At 41.7% G+C, this 22,464-nt stretch overlaps 1 protein-coding gene across 1 annotated transcript in view; it reads left to right on the plus strand.

The window, feature by feature from the left end:
* The window catches only part of LOC131460308 (potassium voltage-gated channel subfamily B member 1-like), a 36,329-nt gene that overhangs the window by 1,129 nt on the left and 12,736 nt on the right, over positions 1 to 22,464 (plus strand). The window contains exon 2 of the mRNA XM_058630656.1: positions 630 to 1,282. Within this exon, the coding sequence (XP_058486639.1) occupies positions 728 to 1,282 (555 nt within the window). The 5' untranslated portion in view covers positions 630 to 727. The remainder of the gene's footprint in view (positions 1 to 629; positions 1,283 to 22,464) is intronic.

Raw genomic sequence — 22,464 nt, forward strand, 5'->3', positions numbered from 1 at the left:
CGGCTGTGCTGTTCCAACAACAACAACAACAGCATCCATCCATAGTTAACTCCTTATATTTATTATATAGTTATAATATCTGTCTCACAGTGTGGATATAGTCCACATGGGCCCCCATAAGGTTTATATTCTGGCTAATATTCGGGTCCCCAAGGGTTTGTCCATGTTTCCATGGTGGCCCCAGCCGTTCCAGTAGTAGTTCTTAGTGAGCACCTTTTTCCAGGCTTCCTGGTTACTAAGTAGGAACTTAAGTGGGCTTGAAGTGGGCAAATTATGCAGGTCCCTTAAGGCGGGGCCACCATGGAAACCACGGACAAACCCACCTGGGACCCATACTGCACGAGCCCAAATAAAGCCCACATGGAGTCTACATTAACTGCTGACTGGGAAGTGTTACCATACTACTACTGCTAACTGCTTACTACTACTACTACTACTAAGAATGAAACTGACTGACTATTTTTACTATTTTTAATATATTATCACATTTATGACGTAATAATTGGATTCTATTTGACTGTATTATGTGTACACACGGAATGATGGCGCATATCATTTATAATCACTGTTTTCACCTTTTTTATTTTGCACTTTAAGACATTTCTTTAACATTTTTTTCGTTGCTTCAGTTTCAGCCACAGAGACAGTGCTGGGACCCTGACGTGGTCGTCTCCAGGGTCATGTCTTCTTAATCTTCTTCTCAAGCGACCCCGTGACTTCAGGAAAGATGATCAAAACAGGATTTCACTCAACAAACGCATTGCCACCGGACACGGTGGACATCATCCGCATCAAGACCCACTCTCGCCGAGTGAGGCTGAACGTCGGGGGCCTCATCCATGAAGTCCTGTGGAGGACGCTGGACAGGCTGCCCCGCACCAGACTGGGCAAACTGAGAGACTGCAACACGCACGACTCCATCCTGGAGATATGCGACGACTACAGCCTGGATAGCAACGAGTACTTCTTCGACAGACACCCGGGAGCCTTCACCTCCATCCTGAACTTCTACCGCACCGGGAAGCTGCACATGATGGAGGAGATGTGCGCCCTGTCCTTCAGCCAAGAGCTGGACTTCTGGGGCATCGACGAGATCTACCTGGAGTCCTGCTGCCAGGCCAGGTATCACCAGAAGAAGGAGCAGATGAACGAGGAGCTCAAAAGGGAGGCGGAGAACATGAGGGAGCGGGACGGAGAGGAGTTTACCACCACGTGTTGCTCCGAGAAGAGGATGAAACTCTGGGACCTCTTGGAGAAGCCGAGCTCATCGTTTGCTGCCAAGGTAGAGTCACCTATGGGTTAACGTCCTGGGCTGGGGGTTAGACACGTGTTACACAGGTCCACTCATCATCACTGACACAACAGCACTTCACACTCTCTCACAACTATCATCTTCTCTTATTTCCCCTGTGAGCACAAGTAGGAAGTTATAGAAGAAGAGGAAATGAGAGAAATTAGAATGTAAATATACAGATTCATATTATTGCCCATATGTATACACACAAATTAACCAATAGAATATACCGTATGCAGTACATATTTAGCATATTCAACAATCTCAACGCACAGGTTTTATTCAAAACTATGTAAATAAATACATAAATAGATGAGATTAAAAACAGTAATCAGTAAAAACAATAAAACATAAAAATGTGCATGTGCTCATTTATAAATAGCCAGAGAGAAAGAGTGGGTTCTAAGGCAGGATTTAAAAGTCTCTATAGCAGGGTGTCAAATTCAAGAACAGAGGGGGTTGACATTATACTGACTTCTCCTCAGTAGAACAGCACAAACAGTCCTGTAGTTACATGTAACTTAGCCAAGATGTATAAATCTAAAAGAGAGGAAGCCAAATACAAATAACCCCCCTCTGGATGCGGCTCTTGTTTATTTATTTTACTGGCAAGGTAACTTGGTACTAATCAGTGTGTCAGAGGAAACAAAGATGGAAAGACGTAGCAGATTGTGTCGCGGGCCGAATTTGCCTTGACTTTGACGCCTGTGCCCTAAAGGGTCTCAAAAAGCCCCCATCACCTCTAGACTTAAGTCTGGTTTTTAGGAACCTCCAGCAGCAGTTGGTCAGAGGACCTTAAGGCTCTGGTTGGTGTGTGGTGACGAGGGGAGACCAGACCATTGAGGGCTCCATTAATCAAAGTTTAAAATCGATACGGAAACAGACCGGGAGCCAGTGGAGGGAAGCTAAGACCGGCTCTGACTGATGTGGCCGCGCTTTTTCTCACAAGAGAGAAGTCGAGCATCAGCACAGCAATAACAACACGTGATCATAAACTAGATCATAAATTAGAATAGTATCACACAACTTAATATGCAATAGAAATGAACATGACTACAATAATCATGATATCGTCAGCCATCACTAAGGTGATGGTAATGATTGTCAAACCCTTAAAGCGCTTTTTGTGCTACAGGAAAAGAAAGAAGTTGCACGTCAAAGCCAACGTGTGGTTATTACGGTAATTTCATTTCCACTGTTGCAGGAAGCAGCAAATCAGCGTCTTTGTCTCCAGGAAGAGAAACAGTGGGGAAAAACAACTTTACATAGTTTCCATTTTTTGGCCTGTTTTCGGACATTGAGACAAAAACTCAAACAAATGCTACTTTAAATATGTTTTATACTGTTCACAACATGCAAAATCTGGTGTTCATGTGCAACTACCGTGTTGTTTCTAAACCTTTTGTTTTTCCTTCATTTGAAATTGTTAAAACACCATTTTAACATGCAGTAAATTGTAAACAACTGCCAGATATTGAAAGCTATTCTGGAAAAATGGGACATTTTCTGGCCCTTTTATGGTTAAAATAAGCAACAACAACAACAAAAGTCCAGACTGACATTTTGAGGCTCATGTGTTTAAGGGTTAAGGTTTGAAATTTAGGAACTCATGGAGTCTGATTGAAACAAAAACAAGAGAACAACACGAGAAACTCAGTTTATCTTTCTTTTTAGCCCGTCTTCATCTGATGCTTGACTTTTATTTTAGCTAGAAGCCATGCTTTTAATCTGTCACTTTCAGCAGCAGGAGTAAAGGAGGGGGAGGAGGGGGAGGAGGGGGAGGAGGAAGGAGATTCACCCAGAGGTGAATGTCAGAACTTTTCCGCTGATGTTTTGCTGAGTCATCATCGATCAGAACAAAGTAAGACTTTGGGAAAACGACTTTTTGAGTGAAGGCGTGCGTAGCTTTCCAGCAGCTGTGCGTCAATTAAAAGCTTTGTTTTTCAGTGTAAATCCATGACAGTGTTCACTGTCTCTCAGTCAGATCACTTTTCCCTGAGCTTGTTACTGTCTGCAACACAAGTCTCCCTGGAGTAAATGAATGTTTGTTTTTCATCGCGGCACACGTCACAGAGGGTTAAGGAGTGCGACACCTATTGTTTGACTTGAATCCATTTCTTCCTATGTACTCTATTTTTGTACTGTCAACTAACCCCCCCGCTCTCCAACAGTCACTGTCTTCATTAGCCGCCGCCCCCGCCTCCTTTCCACTGCTCTATTCAATCATCCAGCTCATTGACAGGCTCACGGCTCACACATCCAGGAACATGAAATACTTCACTTTGCTGAATCGATGGAAACATCGTCATGTTTACATAATTTTTCTTAATGAACTAACTTTGCAAATGGGTCAATATTCAACTCAAAGCAAACTGCAGTTCACAAAAACAACGCCTCCTTCAGTGGGGAGTCCTTCATAACTTATTCAAATCATCTATTCCTCGCTGACTCTGAGTAAGTGAGGCGGCACTTTATTGTTTTTCTCTTAAATATTCCGTCTCATTGACTTAATTACACACTCCTCAAGTCCACGAGTTGTTTGAAAAAGCTTTATCTATATCTCTGTACTGGATGTGGTGACGGTGAGTCGCTCATTCTACCATAAATGAGCAGATGCTGAGTCAAACTCTGACTGTTTATGAGGAGAATGATTTAAAAAACCTTCACAATCACCTTCATCATTTTTGCTGTTTTTCTTGTTACTGTTAGAAGTAAATGAATAATGTGACAGCTCACAGCTCTGATGACACACAAGACTATTATAAGTTAGTATTAGAAGAAGAAAAATGACTCAGTAACATTTAGGACAGTTACAGGGCGACTGTAGCTCACTGGTCGAGTCAAAGTGAAGGTTGTGGGTTCTCTCACCACTCTCACAGAGCTGGAAGACTGAGTGCTCTCACATCTTCTTGCTGAAAAGGAAACAGTGTTAACCACTTCACCTGCTGTGTGGCCCGGTATGAAAGATGTGTAGATGTGTGCTGTGTAAAAGTGTGAGTGAATGGGTGTGAACGTGTGAATGGCAAAACTGCAGTGTGAAGCAGTTTTGAGCAGTCATTGACCCTTAGACCACATTACTACATACAGTATATACAGAGGCGATAAGAATGTGCAATATAGAGTGTATTCTATCCCTTTTTTTCAGCACAACCTCGGAAATCTAATGAACAAAAAAAAAGTATTTTCACCAACTATATAAACACACTTGAATTTGTGAAATATGTCACAAAGAAAAACGGTCTAATTTGGTGACTTCTGCACAATTATTGCTACTTACATCACTAAAATCAACTAAAAATGCAATATAAAATGAATCATAACTTTGACTCAACAACACATAAGAAGACACTTATATATAAACACTTTTTTTATAAACACACCCCTTGGATGTCCAATTAAGGAGTTGCGTATTATTCCCATGGGTGCACCTGCGTGAGCACTAAGTGTTAAAACTCGAAAAGTGCTATATAAATACAGACCACTTAAATGCACAGTATGTGGTTTCTGCAGCTCAGCGGTCTCTCAATCAAAACAATAACAAAAGACCTCGTTTTCAGACGTCAGGAAGCAACGTGGCATCGTGGGAATTGTAGCTGTGCTGCAGCAGCAGCTCTCACACAGACTGTGCATCCATTAGTGACAAATACACACAGTAAAATGGAGAAAAACACAAAAGTAGTGCTTAATAATTCCTTTCATGGGTTTTCTCCCCCTTAGAAGTTAGAGCAGAAACAGTAAAGTGGACGATGTCATTGAAAGGTGATTAAAATGAAAATACAGCCAAATGACTGCATGTAAAATGTTACAAAAGTGCTTCACTGATTTCATACAATTTAGTTATTTTTGAATGTAAACAATTCCTCAGCTCAGCTGCTCCTCACTGCACTCACAGTCAATTATTAATAAAGTTCAGGCCCAAACAAACGTGAGAATTTTCCCTTACATAAGTATATTTATGCTGGCGCAGGATACAAGCGTCTCCATATTGTGCATGCAACATTTGAGTCATATTTATGATATTAATATTTATTTACATTCATCTCTGCTCCTCTGCACTTGTGCCATTGAACTTGAATACACAGTCAAACCAGAGACGGAGGAGCACGATTCATGGCCTTCTGCCGTGATCATTCTAGCACGCAAACACTGGAGCTCTGTGTACAATTAGGAGAGAAAAGAATCCTGGCATGAAAGAGAAGGGGAGGGAGTGAGGCTTTGTTTGACAAATCCTCACACTGTTTATTTTCATAGAGAAGAGTAGAAATGTCAGACTGATGTTAAATGGCAGCGGTTACATGGGCGCCTGCTTCTGAAGTTTAATTAAAGCATCGCATCTGTGAGAACGCTTGTTCCCCAAAAACATATTCCGCCTCATTTATATTTCAGCGCTGATGAAACTTTAATTGCGCGTTAATGAGAGAAGGTGTGACACGGAGTATCTATAGCTCCACGCGTCACCTCATCCTGGACGTTGTGGAGTTATAACCTTCCCCAAAAATACACGCTCGTCTCTCGAGCAGCAGCAAGTCATCTTTCATGTCAGAGCAGCAGTGAAGGACACACCATGCATTGAGGGTGTTACTGGATCATTTTTAAACCCACTTGAGTCCGTGCGTTTCCACTGTGGGCTTGTTCACTAAATTATTTAGCTCAACAATATGGACACTCCAGGAAACACAGGAAAAAGCTGCAGGTAATCATCGCATCAATAAAAGATCAGCGGCGATTGATACAGAAGAGCACACGCTGAATTTGCTGAATGGCCATGTTGGCCTTTGAGTAAGCGGCCGGTGAATGAAGCCAGACTATGTGCAGTAATGCAATAATCAACTCTCTATACGTCTGTATTCACTGAAGCTTTTGGACACTCAGCTGTAGAAAGTGGCACATCGCTCCTTTGCCTTGGCAGAGGCTCTGTGGACTAATTGCATGGAAACGTCTCGTCTCAGTGAGACAGCCGTGACTGGAGGCCGAGCTGTGCCTCTTACCACACCATCACATTTGCCCTGTTGATTTCCCTGTGAGCACTTTGCTTTGTTACTTGTGAAGAGTCTGAGATCCACTGTGTCCTGTTCACTGTGTGCGGCCTGAGAGGCGGACCTGACCTGGTTTTTACTGAGAGTGTGAGGAAATCATGAACCCATAGAACACACAGCACTTTGGCTCCTCAACCCTTTAACACCTAAGCCGAAAAATGTCCGCCTGGACTTCTTTGCAGATTTTAATTGTCAATATCTGGCAGTTAGTTACAATTTAATGTGTGTTAAAACAATTTAAAATGAAGAAAACTAAAGTTTTGTTTAGCAAAAACATCCGATTTTGAAATGTGAACAGAATAAAACATATTTAAAATAGCATTTGTTTGAGTTTTTGTCTCAATGTCCAAAAACAGGCCAAAAAAATGGAAACTATGTACAGGTGTTTTTCCAACTCTCTCCTCTCTGGTGACAAAGACACTGATTCACCGACTTCCTGCAACAGTGCAAGTGAAATTACCGTAATGACGCTCAGTGTTAAAGGTTTAAAATATACAGTATATACAGAGGTTATAAGAATGTGCACTATAGAGTGTATATCCTTTTTTTTAAAATTAAAAATGCAATATAAAATGAATCATAACTTTGACTCATCAACACGTAAGAAGAAAGCCTGGATATATGACCTATAAACACACACACCCAGGATGTCCATATAAGGAGTTGTGTATTATTCCCACGGCAATTTACCACAGATCTGTGCCACGTGAGCACTAAGGGTTAAGATGTGAAGCAATGTTTGGGCTGAGTGAGGACACAGCCTGAGCAGCCATTAGAGAGGAAGAGTGTTTGTGTGACTTCCTCCTGAGGACAGAGTACAGTCACTCATGCTAATACAGCACAGCACAGTACAGTGATGTTGCAGGGAGTGCAGTATAGGAGGATGTGGCAGTGCATTAGCTATGATTTTATGGTCTGTGTTGTTATTTACAGTGCATAGATTCCCCTGCAGCAGTCTTCACTCCACTCCCCACCCCTTTTATTACTTGCCCTTGTGTGTGTGTGTGCAGTGTTTGGGAGCTGGCATAAACAATCGACTTTTCAGGACCAGTAGTCCTCATAGAGAGCAAAACCTGGTCCTAATGAGGCAGATTCTCACCTCTGAGGCATTTGTGATGTATTTCCAAAATTTCACAAATTTCACAAATTCAATCGGATTTTAAACATTTTGAGTACTTTTTGCTCAGGTGTGTTTATATAAGTGGGGAAATTATTTTTTTTATTAGATTTCCTAGGTTGCTTTCAAAAAAAGGATACAAGACACTGTACACAGCACATTCTTATAGCCTCTGTATATACTGTATATTTAAACATAGTATGGAAAGAAGTGTTCTAAGGGTTAAACTCAACCCCCTGATTATGGCAAACTAATAACCCAGTCACCATGTAAGCATTCATTGTACAAATTACTGTTGAGGATATAAATATATATAAGATAGCAATCTTCATATCACATAAAACCTTATATAAACATTAACATTTCATTTTAAAACTCGTATCAGTGGGTCTACAAGTACAGTACTGCAGTATATACTGTACATGGATTCCTTAGTTACAGCCACTAGGTGACATTGACTAACTTTGGCTGGACGAGCAAAAGTCTTTCAGTCGTTAGTTTCATATTTCATCATTTTTGCTGCTTCACGTTGTACAAAGGCAACCGCACAGACTCTGATAAGACAGCGCCTCTCCAAACTGAGACAGAAACATTAGCATTATGGATTTAAAACAAGCCTTTGATGCTGTTTGATCAGCGAGCGTGCAACATGTGAATGGAAGCGGCGTGTCCCTTCAGAGAGGCAACTAATCTGCCCATCTGTGAAGAGCAGCACACACGAGGATTAAATTGTTTTGTGTAACGGTTACAGAGCGTTTTTCCACAAATTCATCTGGCTCAGCGTTTAAAGTGATTTCTCAGAGACTTCAAAAGATCCACACTCCAATAAGAGCTTCCTTACACTGTTACACTGTTTACATTCATCATGTTTTCTCCTCATGAAAAATCCAGTCTGTTGAGATTCATCATTTACATTTCTATCAGAAAACATTAAGAAGAATTTACCAATAAAAACTATTTTCTGAAAGCAGCATGTACTTCCTGTGCTTCATGGAAGTGCTTAATTATATTATATAATACATGTTATGATTATTTATTATTATGTCCACACAGAGCTCTGTGTTCTAAGGGTTAAATCATAAAATCTACCTTTCTGTCCATCAATCTTCCTACAAATAGCTACATATGTAAAGAACCCACAGCTAAACTAACACTAGACTCCTGTCAACTCCTCCAAACATACAGTATATTTCAGCTTTTATTTCCTTGGTCCAGCTTTTTTCTCATGTTTACTTTACTCTCACTGCGCTCACTGGCAGCACTTTTTCAGTGTGAGAAACCCAGCATCTCTGTTCAGCCACATATGGCAATAAGTTTGAGACTTTTTCAGTGAAAGAACAAAAAAAATACTGCCTCGAGTGTGAGTTTGGTGATGGAGAGGATAAACAAATCTCAGTTTTCTTTTGGTGACACAACAAACACAAATCTTGCTCTATATCTGCTGTTAAATAAGAATTCTTAATCACAAACAAACAGCATTTAATACCTACAGTATATATCATTATATTAGTTTAATGTATATTGGTTAAGTTTTGTAGTGAAACAGGAAAAACATGAAATTCACGACTAATATACAGTATGAGCCGTGAGGCACATAATATATCTGAGATAACATGAGTTGACAGTGCATTTATCACATTCTGGTGCCGATGGAAATTTACATATCATGAAAACACATCAATTTCACCAGAATAAAAATGGGCTCACCAGTCCAAATCTGTTTAAACGTACACAGGCTATAAGAATGTGCAATACACAGTGTCACAGTGTTAAATCCTTTTTTACAGCAATCTGATGCAAAATAATATATAATAATCATTTTCACCAACTATATAAACACACAAAATGTTCATGTGGCTTGTTTTTATGAACAAAAAGAAAAGAAAAACACGTCTATATTGTGACTTCTGCACACTTATCACTACTTTATAACACGACTAAAAATGCGATATAAAATGACTCAACAACACATAAGAAGACGGATAAAAAGCACATTTTTAAAGCCTGAATATGTGACCTATAAACACAAGTAGTTACCATGAGTGCACCTGAGCACTAAGTGTTAAAGCTGCAGTGAAGAATCTCTGTCGCTCCCAAAAGGAAGTACATGAAAACACCAAATGTATTTCTCCTATACACACACACACACACACACGGACACTGTTGCGTTGTCGTTTCCATGGCGATCTAATATGCGACATTAGCTTATCACACCTGCCAGCTGGGCCAATAATCATATTACACATGTGTGCACACACACACACACACACACAGAGCAGTGTTTGACAGAGCGATAAATGCTTTATTTTTAGTACAACCCCTTGAGTGACTTCCCTCACAGTGATGTGTGTGACTGTGTGGAGGCCGTCACTGACACTGACATTTAAAAGGGGTCAGAGTTCACTCACAGGGGAGATAACGACATGGCTACTTTACCGCAGAAGCTCATTCATTATTCAAAGAAGCATCACTCACTGTAGAGTGGTGAGTGTGTGTGTGTGTGTGTGTGAGTGTGGTCACTCCAACTCCAAGTTTCTGGAGAGTTAGACACTTGAGTCCGAACGCTGTCGCACACCACGCGGCGTATTTCATCATCGCTGACTGATAATAGAGCAGTGAGTAAAGCAGCGAGTGCAACTGTACGTCATCCTGGACTTTCACAGATTCCCCTTCACTCGTTCACCTCTTGCGCAAAATTGAAACTGTAGTGTGTAACGTTTAAATGTAAACACACGAGCAGACACATAAACAGACAAGCTCCACATGACTCTCTCTCTGTGTGTGTGTGACTGTAATGTGTCTCTAATAGTTTGGGATTTTTCATTAGTTTTAGTTTTTTTTTCGTTTTGACTTTGTGTTTTTAAAGTGAGTTAGTTTTCATTCTTTTTAGAGCTGGTTTGCTCGGTTTTATTAGTTTTTATTTTTGTAAATGCTTAGTTTTAGTCTAGTTCTGATTAGTTTTAGTGTTAGTTCTCAATCTCAAATAAAACACACTTCATATGAACCAGGATATGAAAGATTATGTATGAAATGAATGTATAAAGATGAAAACGAAGCACATTTTATAAACAAACAAACAATTCAGTTTCAGTTTGTTTAATGTAAAACTCTAGTTTTTTTAATTTTTATTTCAGTTAACAAAAATGTTTTTTCTAATTTTAGTTTCCGTTGTTTTGTTGGTTTTTCGTTAACTATAATAACCTCGATTGCTCTAATGCTCAGACAAATCATGGTCGCTCACCCGCCCCTGCGCTGCTGCTGTATACGTACAAATGCTCCCTCAGTCACGGCGGCTTGTGTAAGGAAAATGTAGTGTGCTCTGAATAATCCCACTCATGCTTCTTATTTGAGATGAAGTTGGTCACATGACACACGGTGGCAGATAATACGGTTCAGGTCTGTGTCCGTCTCAGTCCGTGAGCTTATTGTGGAGCATTTCTGCTGCGTCAGGAGGTTTTCTGAAAAGATGATTTTACAACACATGCGGCAACAAAAAAAAAACAGTTTTCCAACCACACGATGGTCATTGTCAGACAAACCTGAAGAGATTCAAACACAACATTGTCTTGGATTAAATTCACAGCTGCTGTCACACTGAGGAACTGTAATTACCTGAACCTGATACAGAACCCAACACCTGAAAGCTCCATTGACAAACAGTCAACAAGAGTGTGCAATTAAAGGTCTAAGATCAGCGTCAGTCCCTCACTGTGGGGCATCATGTGGGATTATCATGTGGGATTAAAGAATGCTTCAGGTTACGGGCGTGCCGAGCACATATCACTTTGCATCATTCTCATGCCCGCTGACACGTTCACTGTAGATTGTTTATAAGCAAATGAGTTCACTCTCCAGTGAGTCTGTGCACCTGAGAGAGAAGCTGCACCCAAACAAAGTGTGTCAATAATGAAAAAACACGCCCATTGTGCCAGTGAAATAAAATGTCAGCAGGAATCGAGGCAGCCGGGAGGTGCATTGTTCGCCTGACACATTTCATTCAGCTGCCGCTGCTCTTGAGCAAACAGAGCGCGGACACAAAGCAAACAGCAGCGACGCCATGTGAGCCTTCTCATTTTACTTTGCTCGCGTTCAGGCCCGAGTGAGAGGAAAGCCTCGCGTCCGTTTGAAAGAAGTATTATATAAGTGGAGTTCATGTCGGTGCAACACTAATGCTATAATGTAATGCCTGGTTCCATGAGGCAAGGCACTCCCTGCGCTCAGATAATGCAGCAGCCCTCAGGGTATGAGGTTTGGTTTGAGTGGGAGTGGGAGTGGGGCGAGAGGTTTTGTGTGCACCCACCTCTAAAGACTGTCATAGATTAGGAGAGGAGGTTCTTCTCTTTGCTTTGTGTGGAACCTTCTCAAGGGACAATCTGGATCAATGTATCCGCCCACTCTCTTTAATTCTAATGGAACACAAAGACTCATTCTAACCAACCAATCACTTCCAAAGAGAGTACAATACACCAAGACTAGGATTATTCTTTTTTTGGTTTGTTTTTCAAATTCTGTTCAAACTGCTTCTGAATGCAAACATGTCAGCAGCCAATCACACGTGGTTAGCACTCTGGGGTCGCGACCCGGTCAGAACGAGGGTCGTTCTGCATGGAGTTTGCATGTTCTCCCCGTGTGTGCGTGGGTTTTCTCCGGCTTCTCCAGTTTCCTCCCACAGTCCAAAAACATGCAGATTTGGGGATTAGGTCACTTGGACACTCTAAATTGACCGTAGATGTGAGAGTGGATGGTTGTTTGTCTCTATATGTGGCCTTGTATGTGTGAGGACATGTGAACGATGAGGACAGGTGAAAGGTGAGGACAGGTGAATGACGAGGACAGGTGAATGACAAGGACAGGTGAAAGTGAGGACATGATGAGGACAGGCGAATGATAAGGACAGGTGAATGATGAGGACAGGTGAATGACAAGGACAGGACAGGTGAATGATGAGGACAGGACAGGTGAATGATGAGGACAGGTGAATGACGAGGACAGGACAGGTGAATGATGAGGACAGGTGAATTGGCGCTAATTAAGGTCCCTGAGTGAGTGACATTTGTGACCTTTGACCCATTTTGACCCACATTATGTGTTTACATATTTTATTTTGTCAGGTTTGCCTTTAATTAAAATCAAAGAAGAGATTTGTGTTCCCTTGTCCTCTTTGCACGACACAAGCAAGAACCACAACCTTGTTAAAAAAAAGTAACCAAGTAACCTTTACTCTTTACTCTTTTTTTTACTTTACCTTGAGTAAATGTTTAGACCAGTACTTTTACTTGTACTTAAGTTCTTAAAGTAGAATGTTTCAGTACTCTCCACCTCTGGTGTCTAGTGTACCTTAATAAAGAGGCTACGAGGGGATTTTCAACAGCCACCATGCTCTGAGGAGTTGTGTTGTTTTTATATTATATCTATGTGCTTTGCACAATGACAGGACAGGAGGAAGAAGAGGTGTGGTTGTTAATATTACACAGAGGTTTGCTCGTCCTAATGAGACACAGCCTGCGAGGAGTGATGAAGCCGCCTCGGTGTGACATACAGCGCCGCACCACCAGGTTGTCTACCTTAGTGCAGTAATGGCATTCCTCTCCCAAGAGGTTTCTATAAATAAACCTGCCACATATATACTGTATATACAGCTATATATGTATATATATATATATATATATATATATATATACATATACATATATACATGCACACACAAACACACGTGCATGTCCTAACTTGCACATTTCACCATCCAGTCTCTTTCCCAGATTGTTATTTTTTCCATTCATGAAGCACACACACACACACACACACGCACGCGCGCACACACACACACACACACACACACACACAGATATTGTAATTTATTAGCTAGTTTGTGATTAACCACATTGGCATTAATCTAATTTAACTTACTCAACAGTCAACTGTCAGAACCACAGGTGTGTCTTTCTGCTAAATCATCAGAAGGTGTGTCAGAGCTGTTTGAGACACACAAGGACAGGAGAGGGGGGGGGAGTCAGTTTAGTGTTTAACCCTTAAACCCTTGTCTTTTCATTTCTAGAACATTTTATCTTTTTTTCATGTTTATTGTTCAACATTGATGCCAAACTTTAAAAATGCATTAATATTTGATATGTATGACGAGGACTGATGGTGGATTAAAACATTAAAAAAAATAATAATTACAATACAATTTCTAGGTGTGTTAACGTGAGTATTTTATGATAAATAAATAAAAATAATAACGCATAAAAACAAAAGTTGCTGCTAATCTTTCACATATACCAGGCTGCAACAATCAAACCAAAAAGAATCCAGTTTGTATGAAGTCTTTTATAATAATTCCCTTATTGTGTTCATAAAATGAAGGTGCATCATGACAAATGAAAGGACTGATGTTGGTTGAAAACATTTTTAAAAAATGTTTTAATAAAAATGTATATAATTTAGTGTAAAACAGGTTGATGTGAGAGCAGCAGGTCTGGTAGGAAGTCAGTCTGGCAACATACAGTGATATTTATAGTCATTTAAGTATAATTTGTGGAACACACCTATTTTCTTTGTTGTTATAATCTAATTTGTTTCTTGTGAAGTACATGAGTTTGTGTATTTCTTTAAAAATCACTCCTAAAGTCAGCATTAGTCAGCGGGATCCCCGTGTGCACAGAAGAACAGTGGCTTGTTTGTGCTTGTTTGTTGCTGAACAACTTGTGTAATTACTTTAATCTGTGTTTCATTTACACTTCATGGCACAGAATAAAAAGAACTCAGGAGAAATCCACAAAGTCTCTGGTGGGACAGAGTGAGGAGATTATTTAAAGACCATTAAAGGTCCAGTGTATCACAACTATGGTAAAAAAAAAAGAAGACGTTTTTAACAGATTTAAACATTTTTTGAATTTGTATTCAAACTATATGGGTCTCCGAGTGAGAGAGTGTTAGACTTTATGTGCAAGAGAGAAACTTTTCTGGGTCTTCTATTTAAAACTGAATATAAAGGACATACTTTCCCTTTTTTCCCCCATTGTCTTTTTTTTTGTTTTTTTGTGTTGGAGAAGTAAAGCAAGTCTTGGTTCTGCTGCCAGTCAACTGTGTAGTGACGCAGCAATGATCTTATACGTTAAAGAGAAAGTCTGCTTTAATTATGTGTGTTTATGGCGCCGTGATCGAGGATTAAATGGCATTTCCCTGCAGTGTTTGCATCCAGAGTATGAGAGAGTCCCGCGGTGTTGTTTTCATGTGTCCAGGAGTCTGGTAGATGAGCTACATGAGACGATGGATGGATCACCTTTGTTGTACTTGACTCTCTGCACCTCCTCATAGCTCACCCGACACCTACCACTGCTCCCGGCATATTCCAGTGTTCTTGTTTTTTAATTTAAATCTTGTCCACATTGTGTAACTCTAGTGCAGAGTGAGTTTCAGTTCCACTGTCCCATTAATATCTTGACAGTCTTAGTCCCAGGAGTCGCTGTTTTCCCCCCCGGTTTACTGTCATAGCTTCCTCAGCCTATACTCACTCGCTGCTCTCATTTCCTCTCCCTATACAAACATCGCCTTACCTTTGTCTGGTGTGATATATAGGCCACGGAGATGCAGCATTTAGGAGAGGGAGAGGAGAGGAGAGGAGAGGAGAGGAGAGGAGAGGAGAGGAGGCGTGGGTCACAGGTTGAAGGGTATATGGATAGATAATAGACTCTAAGTGCTATTAATATCAGCCGTGTAAACAGCACACCACTCTCCATCCATTCCGATGTAAGAACTTCTCCTTTAAAGAAAACGACTGCACACTCAGTCACATGAACTCATGCAAAGCCGGTAATTACTGGTAATTCACCGTCCGGCTGCCTCATGTGTCCCTCATGTGTCCCTCATACTCCACCAGACAGTGTCCGTCTCCCAGTGAGGAGGAGGAAGCGGAGAGTACACTGGGTCCCAATGTAAACTGAGCAGCGCGATGAAAATTGAAAAGGTTAGTGATCTGTGGGAAACTGGACCCCCTGGTTTTAACATATCTGGGATTCCCGCCCTCCGAGGACGGAGGACACAGACTCACCTGGCACGGAAGTCGAACTGTACCAATGTGCTTTGAGTAAACCTGAGGAGAGAGTGATTACAGAACTGATATGTCTGCTGCCTGCATGGATCATTTACTGATTGAAACGGTGGGACACACGTTGGTGTAGTGGTTAGCGCTCTTGCCTTTGCAGCAACAAGACCCGGCTTCGTGACCCAGTTGGAACAAGCTCCTTTCTGCAGGGAGTTTGCATTTTCTCCCCCGTGTGTGTGTGTGTGGGTTTTCTCTGGTTCTTCCGGCTTCCTCCCACGGTCCAAAAACATGCAGATTTGGGGATTATTGAGGTAAATTGAACACTCTAAATTGATCGTGAGTGTCAGAGTGAATGGTTGTTTGTCTCTACTGTCCAGGGTGTGACTTCGCCTATTCAGCTGAGATTGGAACACCTCCCCATGCGACCCTCATGTGGAGGATAAAGTGGTAGACGATGGATTGAAAAAGGTGAAATTTGAATGGAAGTCTAAGGAAAAATGAGCCGATTTCTCACATGGTTTATACCATCAGTGAACATCTAATCCCAAGTGCTGGTTTCGTCTCTTCGTAAAATGATGTTCTCATTGAGAGGAAAATAGATGATTCTGTGTGACGCCCAGGGTTTGACAAGCTGGTATCAAACAGAGTCTGGCTGCAGGTGACATCTGTGCACAACCTCAACACGACACTGGACCAATCACAAATCTCAAGACTTGTTTGCCACTGTTTTACAGTACACACACACACACAGAGCCTTTGCTTAATTAATAATCCCTAGTAATCAAGAATCCAGAGGATTAGAGCAGAACAACAGCAGACACTTCCACGAGGTGCAAGCATGTCAACGTTCTTGCATCACCGAGAGAGGAGAAAAGTTTGTCTCTGTGTGACTGTCAGAACAAGCTGCAGCCTCTTTATTTTTTAATACATGCACCAATACTGTAGCTGGCTGCTGCAGCACAAGAGGCAGAAAAGTGGAAAGAACTGCTCCCTGATTGTTCTCTGGACTGTACATTAGAGGAGTAAGATAGCAGTTTTCCATGAGGCACGGTACGGTTATTTTGCTTTTCTATTAGCGATAGTACCTGGTACTTTCAGTGCTCCAGGTTCCATGCGAGCTGAGCCAATACTATGTGTGACGTCGCCACAGGAAGAGGTTCAAGAATCAAAGTGAACAATGTCTAAAATCTCAGAGTCTGGTGTATTTAGCGACAGCACTGCTGAAAGCCTGCAATCGCGAGCAGCGAGTCCAATCACAACCTCTGCCGATGTGTTGAGTCCGTGCTCCGGTCGTGGAGGAAGTGCAGAACAAAACTTGATTCTAATGATTCAGCGACACTGAAAACAACTGCTTTACAAAGTTTTGTGTGTGTGTGTGTGGCGTATAAAACAGTCACAGTGCAGTTCTATCTGTGTTTTTAATCCTGGGTCAGAATCTCCATGTATGGCAGCGATTGGCCGCGGCCGCGTGCTTGACTGTCGGCCCGTTTACAACAGGCTGGATGGATACAGGAAGTGTGTGAAGCTTCAGCCTCCAGTGTGACATGTGTTTGGTGTTTTTGTTTGTTCATGTCAGAGCATTATGAGTCTTTCTCTGTGCCTGGTGTCTCAGCAGCGTTAAAGACATCCTTTCACAATTTAGAGTTTTCTTCCACTTGCAAATCATGACTATTGTCACCACACACACACACACACACACACACACACACACAAACACACTTTATACAGCTCCAGTATATAAAGTGAGCCGTGTGCTACTGTTGAAGTGGGATTAGTGCCAGCTGCTGACACTTTCACCTGGTACACTTGCACACGCGCCGCAGTGCACGTCGCAGACCGGGGCTTAATACTCCCCACTCACCTTATACTCCACCTACCCGCGGGGCGGAAGTTGCGTTTGCACACGTTCCCGCGCGTGTTTTGCACAAAAGTGGGCCAGGGCCTGAACCCCAACCCAAAAACAACTCACTCACTGCTAATTCACGAATCAGCTCACTGGAGAGCTGAAGTTTTTCCCTCTGTGTGCTTCAGGATGACGACACGTTCCCCTGCCTTTCTGTATCAAAAAAGCCCAACGTCACCATGGAAACTCTCAGCCGAGCTGTGCACCGCGGTGCTGCAGTCTGACGACTGTCTGTGTGTTCGCTCGCTCTCTCTCTGCTGCTGTCTGTCACTTCATGTAAGTGAAAGAAACGATGTGTGAGGAAGGAAACAGAGAGAGAGAGAGAGAGAGAAAGAGAGGCCTGTGTTTTCTCCGCTCTCATTATACTATGACAGTTAATCTGTGTGTGATCCTCAGTCTGCAGATCCCGCTTCACTCGGATCACATGTCGTCCGTCGACACGACAGACACTCAGTATGTTGCATGTAGTCTGGTTCTGCCGTCTTATTCTTTAAAGCTTTATCACAAATCAGTTGTACAGATTAAAGGATTGTGTGCAAGAATTAGTGACATCATCTAATGGTGAGACACAGTGTCACAAACACTCGCCTCACACAAATCTGGATAATTGTCCCGATCCGGCACTTCCGACAACCGTGGGCGCCTCCCGATCACAGGCTGATTTGAACAGATTATCTGTAAATGTGAGGGATTAACGGGCACGATTTTAACACGTATTAAACACGTTTGATATTTACGACTGAACAGAGATTGGGGGTCGTGAGCAGAACTCCACAATAACCAATGAGAGAGAGTTGCTTTGGATGAAAGCGTCGACTTACAAAGGAGGAATAAACTACATAGAAGAAGTCTTGGAGAAAAAGATCCACTAGATAGGAGCAGTGGAGTGACAGAGGGTGAGAGTGCAGAAGTGGATCCAAGTGCAGAAGGAGGCCGTGCAGGAGAGGGAGGGTTCAGGTAAGTGCTAGGACAGTAGATGCTCTTAGAAGAGCTGGGTCTCCAAGAGCAGGACTTCCCTGTTCTGGTAGCGCTCGGTAGGTCATTCCACCAGCGTGGAGCGACGCACGAAAAGAGTCTGGATTGTCTTGTGCCGGGTGTTTGCACCGCCAGACCACAACCCTGTGATGAACGGAGCAGTCGAGGGGCAACAAAAGCCTTTAGAAGAGCATTTAAGTAGCTGGGAGCAGACCTGTGAAGCACTTTGTAAACTAGCATCAGTGATTTGAATTTGATGCGGAGTGGCTAACGTTAGCCAGTGGAGCTCACTGAACAGAGGGGTGACATGTGGACCTTTGAGGCTGATTGAAGACCAGGCGTGCCGCCGTGTTCTGGCCCATATGTAGCGGGTTGATTCCGTCTTCTCAGCCATGAGATTTTCCGGTGTTTCTCAGTCCCCCTGCCCCCCATGTCTTTATATTCTGAAGTCACGTTAAATCACGCGAGTTCCTGCAAGATCCAAAAATCCCTGGAATCTCCTCCCTGGAATCGCTTGATTAAAGGTGAAAGTGTGTGGTCCTGCGTCTTGTCTGGATCGTCTCCAGTCTGCGCTTTCTCAGGATCAAGACGTTGAAAATCGTCTTGTGGTCGCCCATGTTTTCAAGGTTGGGGCAGGTTTAGTGCGTCAGGGATTAATGGTGGTCTTTGCACATTAGACGAGATCTTCTCACTCACACTTCACACTCTTCTCTTCCTCGATGGTTCATGCACTGGGTTAATGTGTGTGTAACACTACACAACTCTGTCACAGCACTTTATTGAGGTGTTTTGTTTGTTGTTTCCTTCCTTGTTTCCCGTTGGCCTCAGGTGTCGTTGTGTACTCTACATCTCGGCTGCACTACAAACGTTTCTTTTCCTCTAAATAATGAATCTCTGGCCTCACTGCACCACCAAGGTCCATTTGTCCATGACTTCACTTCTTGTGTTGATTACACGCTGTTTCACTGTGTGTTTAATTACTCACTTCACTATGGTCCTTCAGCCTTTCACATTTCTTTGATTCCCTGTACTGACCATTCCATTCTGGACCGAGTAACGAGTTTGGCTTCATGCATTTGAGTCGTGAGTCAGTATTTACACTGAAATATAGCACCGCTGGACAGAAATGAGCAGGACACAGAGACATGCAGTTGTCAGACACTGGTGTAGCAGACATAGTGTACGATGATTGTGGTTTGTGATGGTGCAGGCTCAGTGTTCTCAGTGTTCCCAAAACTGATGTTTCTACAGAGTAAAAATAGATGCGTCGCACGTATCATCTGTGTTACTGGTGAGAGTGTAATTATTTAGACACTCAGCTAAAAGTACAGTTGGTGACATACACGATAACGAATAAAGGAACTTTGGGACACTTTTATTTACAAAAATAAACTACATAAGGTGGAGGAAACTGGAGGTGCAAGTATCTGCGATAATGTGCTTTGCCCGCTGATTCTCAGGCACACATGCTTTAACCCTTTAACACAGAGCGTATTGCAGACGACACGTTTGCGTCACCGTAATTACGCGACGGTTCGTGCATCGGAAACATCGCAGCGGTTTCTGAAAGCTGAGAAGTCGCACGTCAAAACCAACGTGTGGTTATTACGGTAATTTCACTCGCGCTGTTGTAGGAAGCCGGCGAATCAGGAAGAGAGAGTTGGAAAAAAGGCCTGTACATAGTTTACATTTTTTGTCCCATTTTTGGACATTGAGACAAAAACTCAAACAAATGCTATTTTAAATATGTTTTATACTGTTCACATTTCAAAATCTGATGTTTTTGCTAAACAAAACTTTTTAGTTTTCTTCATTTTAAATTGTTAATACACTATTTTAACACGCATTACTACCAGATATTGACAGTTATTCTTCAAAAATTAGCATAAGCACATTTTCTGGCCTTTTTATGGTTAAAATAAGCAAAAAAAACAAAGTCCAGAAGCTACATATTGAGTTTTAGATGTTAAAGGGTTATGTTTTGAATTGTGGTCAGGTTAAGGTTAGGTCTGGTTCACACTGAACTTGCTGCTTTACAGCGTGTTTTCCTTCATTTTAAATTGTTAAAACACTACTTTAACCTGCAGTAAATTGTAAATAACTGCCAGATATTGAAAGTTATTCTTGAAAAATGGGCAAATGCACTTGGTTACAGGACATTTTCTGGCCCTTTTATGGTTAAAATAAGATAAATAAATCTTTTCTTTTCCTTTATATTCAATTTCCTCATCACACCTTTTTGTTTTAAGTGTCAGACAGAGTTATATCTACGTATTTAAACATTTGTTATCCACATCTTAAAGAGCAATATCTGCACACTGAAGAACATGAACACACACGTATGGTGAAGGAGACAAAGAGGGTGGTGATGCTGGACAAAGAAAATAGATTCTGTCAGACGTTCACGAGCGCAGCACTTTCTATAATTGCAATCTGGTAAATTTGTTGTCATGGCGACACTGAGCAGTGGCCCTGTCGCACTGGGACCAGGTGGGATCATGTGATGCATTAGCAGCTTCACAGGCACACAGTGAGGTGAGATGTTTGTCTGCCACTGCTGAGGTCACTCGCTCCGAGGAATGGAATTTCAGCTCTGAGTTACGCGGCAGAGAACGTCGTTAAAGCAAATGCACAGATTCTTTTCACATTTATACCGTAGGTTAGAAAATAGAGGCTGAGAGTAATGTGAGCAGTAAAGACGGAACACTGTTTCTATCTCATCCTCTGCTCAAATTCATTAAGGATTGTTTAAGGTGGTTTAAACTGTTCACTCATGCAGCTGCAGCTGACTCTGTCCTGGAAATGTGTCTCACCGAAAATGCAAAAAACACACAGAAAAAGCTCTGCCTCTTATAGAAAATCCCCCGAGGATGACGAAGTGAAGTATAGAAGACGACAAACAGAAAGAAGAGCAGAGTCCTGCTGTGAGGCTGCAGGTACGGCTTATAAAAGACAGAGAGGGAGGGAGGGAGACAGAGAGAGAGGGAGGGAGAGAGAGAGGGAGGGAGGGCAGGACCGGAGCTAAACCAGCTCTACAGTCTGTCGTTAATTCTGAAAATGACGCTTCTCCTCATATTTATTAACCCTTCAACACCGAGCGTTCGCAATTTGCATTACCGTAATTACGTGACGGTTCAGGTTCAGGTTCAGGTTCAGGTTCAGTGCCTGAAGTTTCTGAAAGCTGAGAGGAGAGAGTTGGAAAAACACCTGTACATAAGTTACCATTTTTTGTGTTACTTTAAATATGTTTTATAATCTTCAAAGTTCTTTTTAAATAAAACCTTTTGTTTTTCTTAGTTTTAAATGGTTAATACACTTATTTAACATGCAGTAAAGTGCAAATAACTGCCAGATATTGAAAGTTGTGCTGGAAAAATTGGCAAAAGCACTTAGTCATAGGACATTTTCTGGCCCTTTTATGGTAAAAATAAGCAAAAATGTCTGTGTTAAGGGTTTAATACTGGAGTGTTTATATTCTGTACACATGCTGACAAACAGCACTGAAGCGTCTAAGTCTGTTCTCATACTGTATATCTCATATACGCACACTTTAAATATGACCAAAGCAGGTGAAGTTAAACAGGTAGTTTGATACCGAATGCTTTTACGTTCATTTTCCTGCGAGGTGACAAAAACAAATCATTGTTTGACACTTGAACAATCAAAAAATTGTTCAAGCTAAACATTTGTTGAATCTACTGAAAGATGCTTCTGTTATTTCACACATCAATTTTTAAAAAGACACATGAATTAATCAGCCGTTCCCCTTGTTTTAAAGCTGACAGACGAGTGTTTGTCAAACACTTGTTTTGAATTCACTAAAATTCATTTACAAACACCAGCGTGCATTATTCCATATTTAAAACAAGATAATGGAGTTGATCCAGTACACAGAAGTGCTTATTATGACACATCTGCTCTGACAAAAGGTTTTCTGTGTTTCTTTAAAGTCTCAACGCTAAATGAAACCAACAGTCTCTTGTTTGGAGCTTCGTATTTAACACATGGATATGAGAGAGAGGTATTCTTTCAACTGTCAACGTACAAGCCCCGCCTTCAAATACAGCCGTACCTTTAAAGTTAGCGCACCAGTCT

Source organism: Solea solea, chromosome 6 (genome assembly GCF_958295425.1).
Source record: "Solea solea chromosome 6, fSolSol10.1, whole genome shotgun sequence".
Lineage (NCBI taxonomy): Eukaryota > Metazoa > Chordata > Actinopteri > Pleuronectiformes > Soleidae > Solea > Solea solea.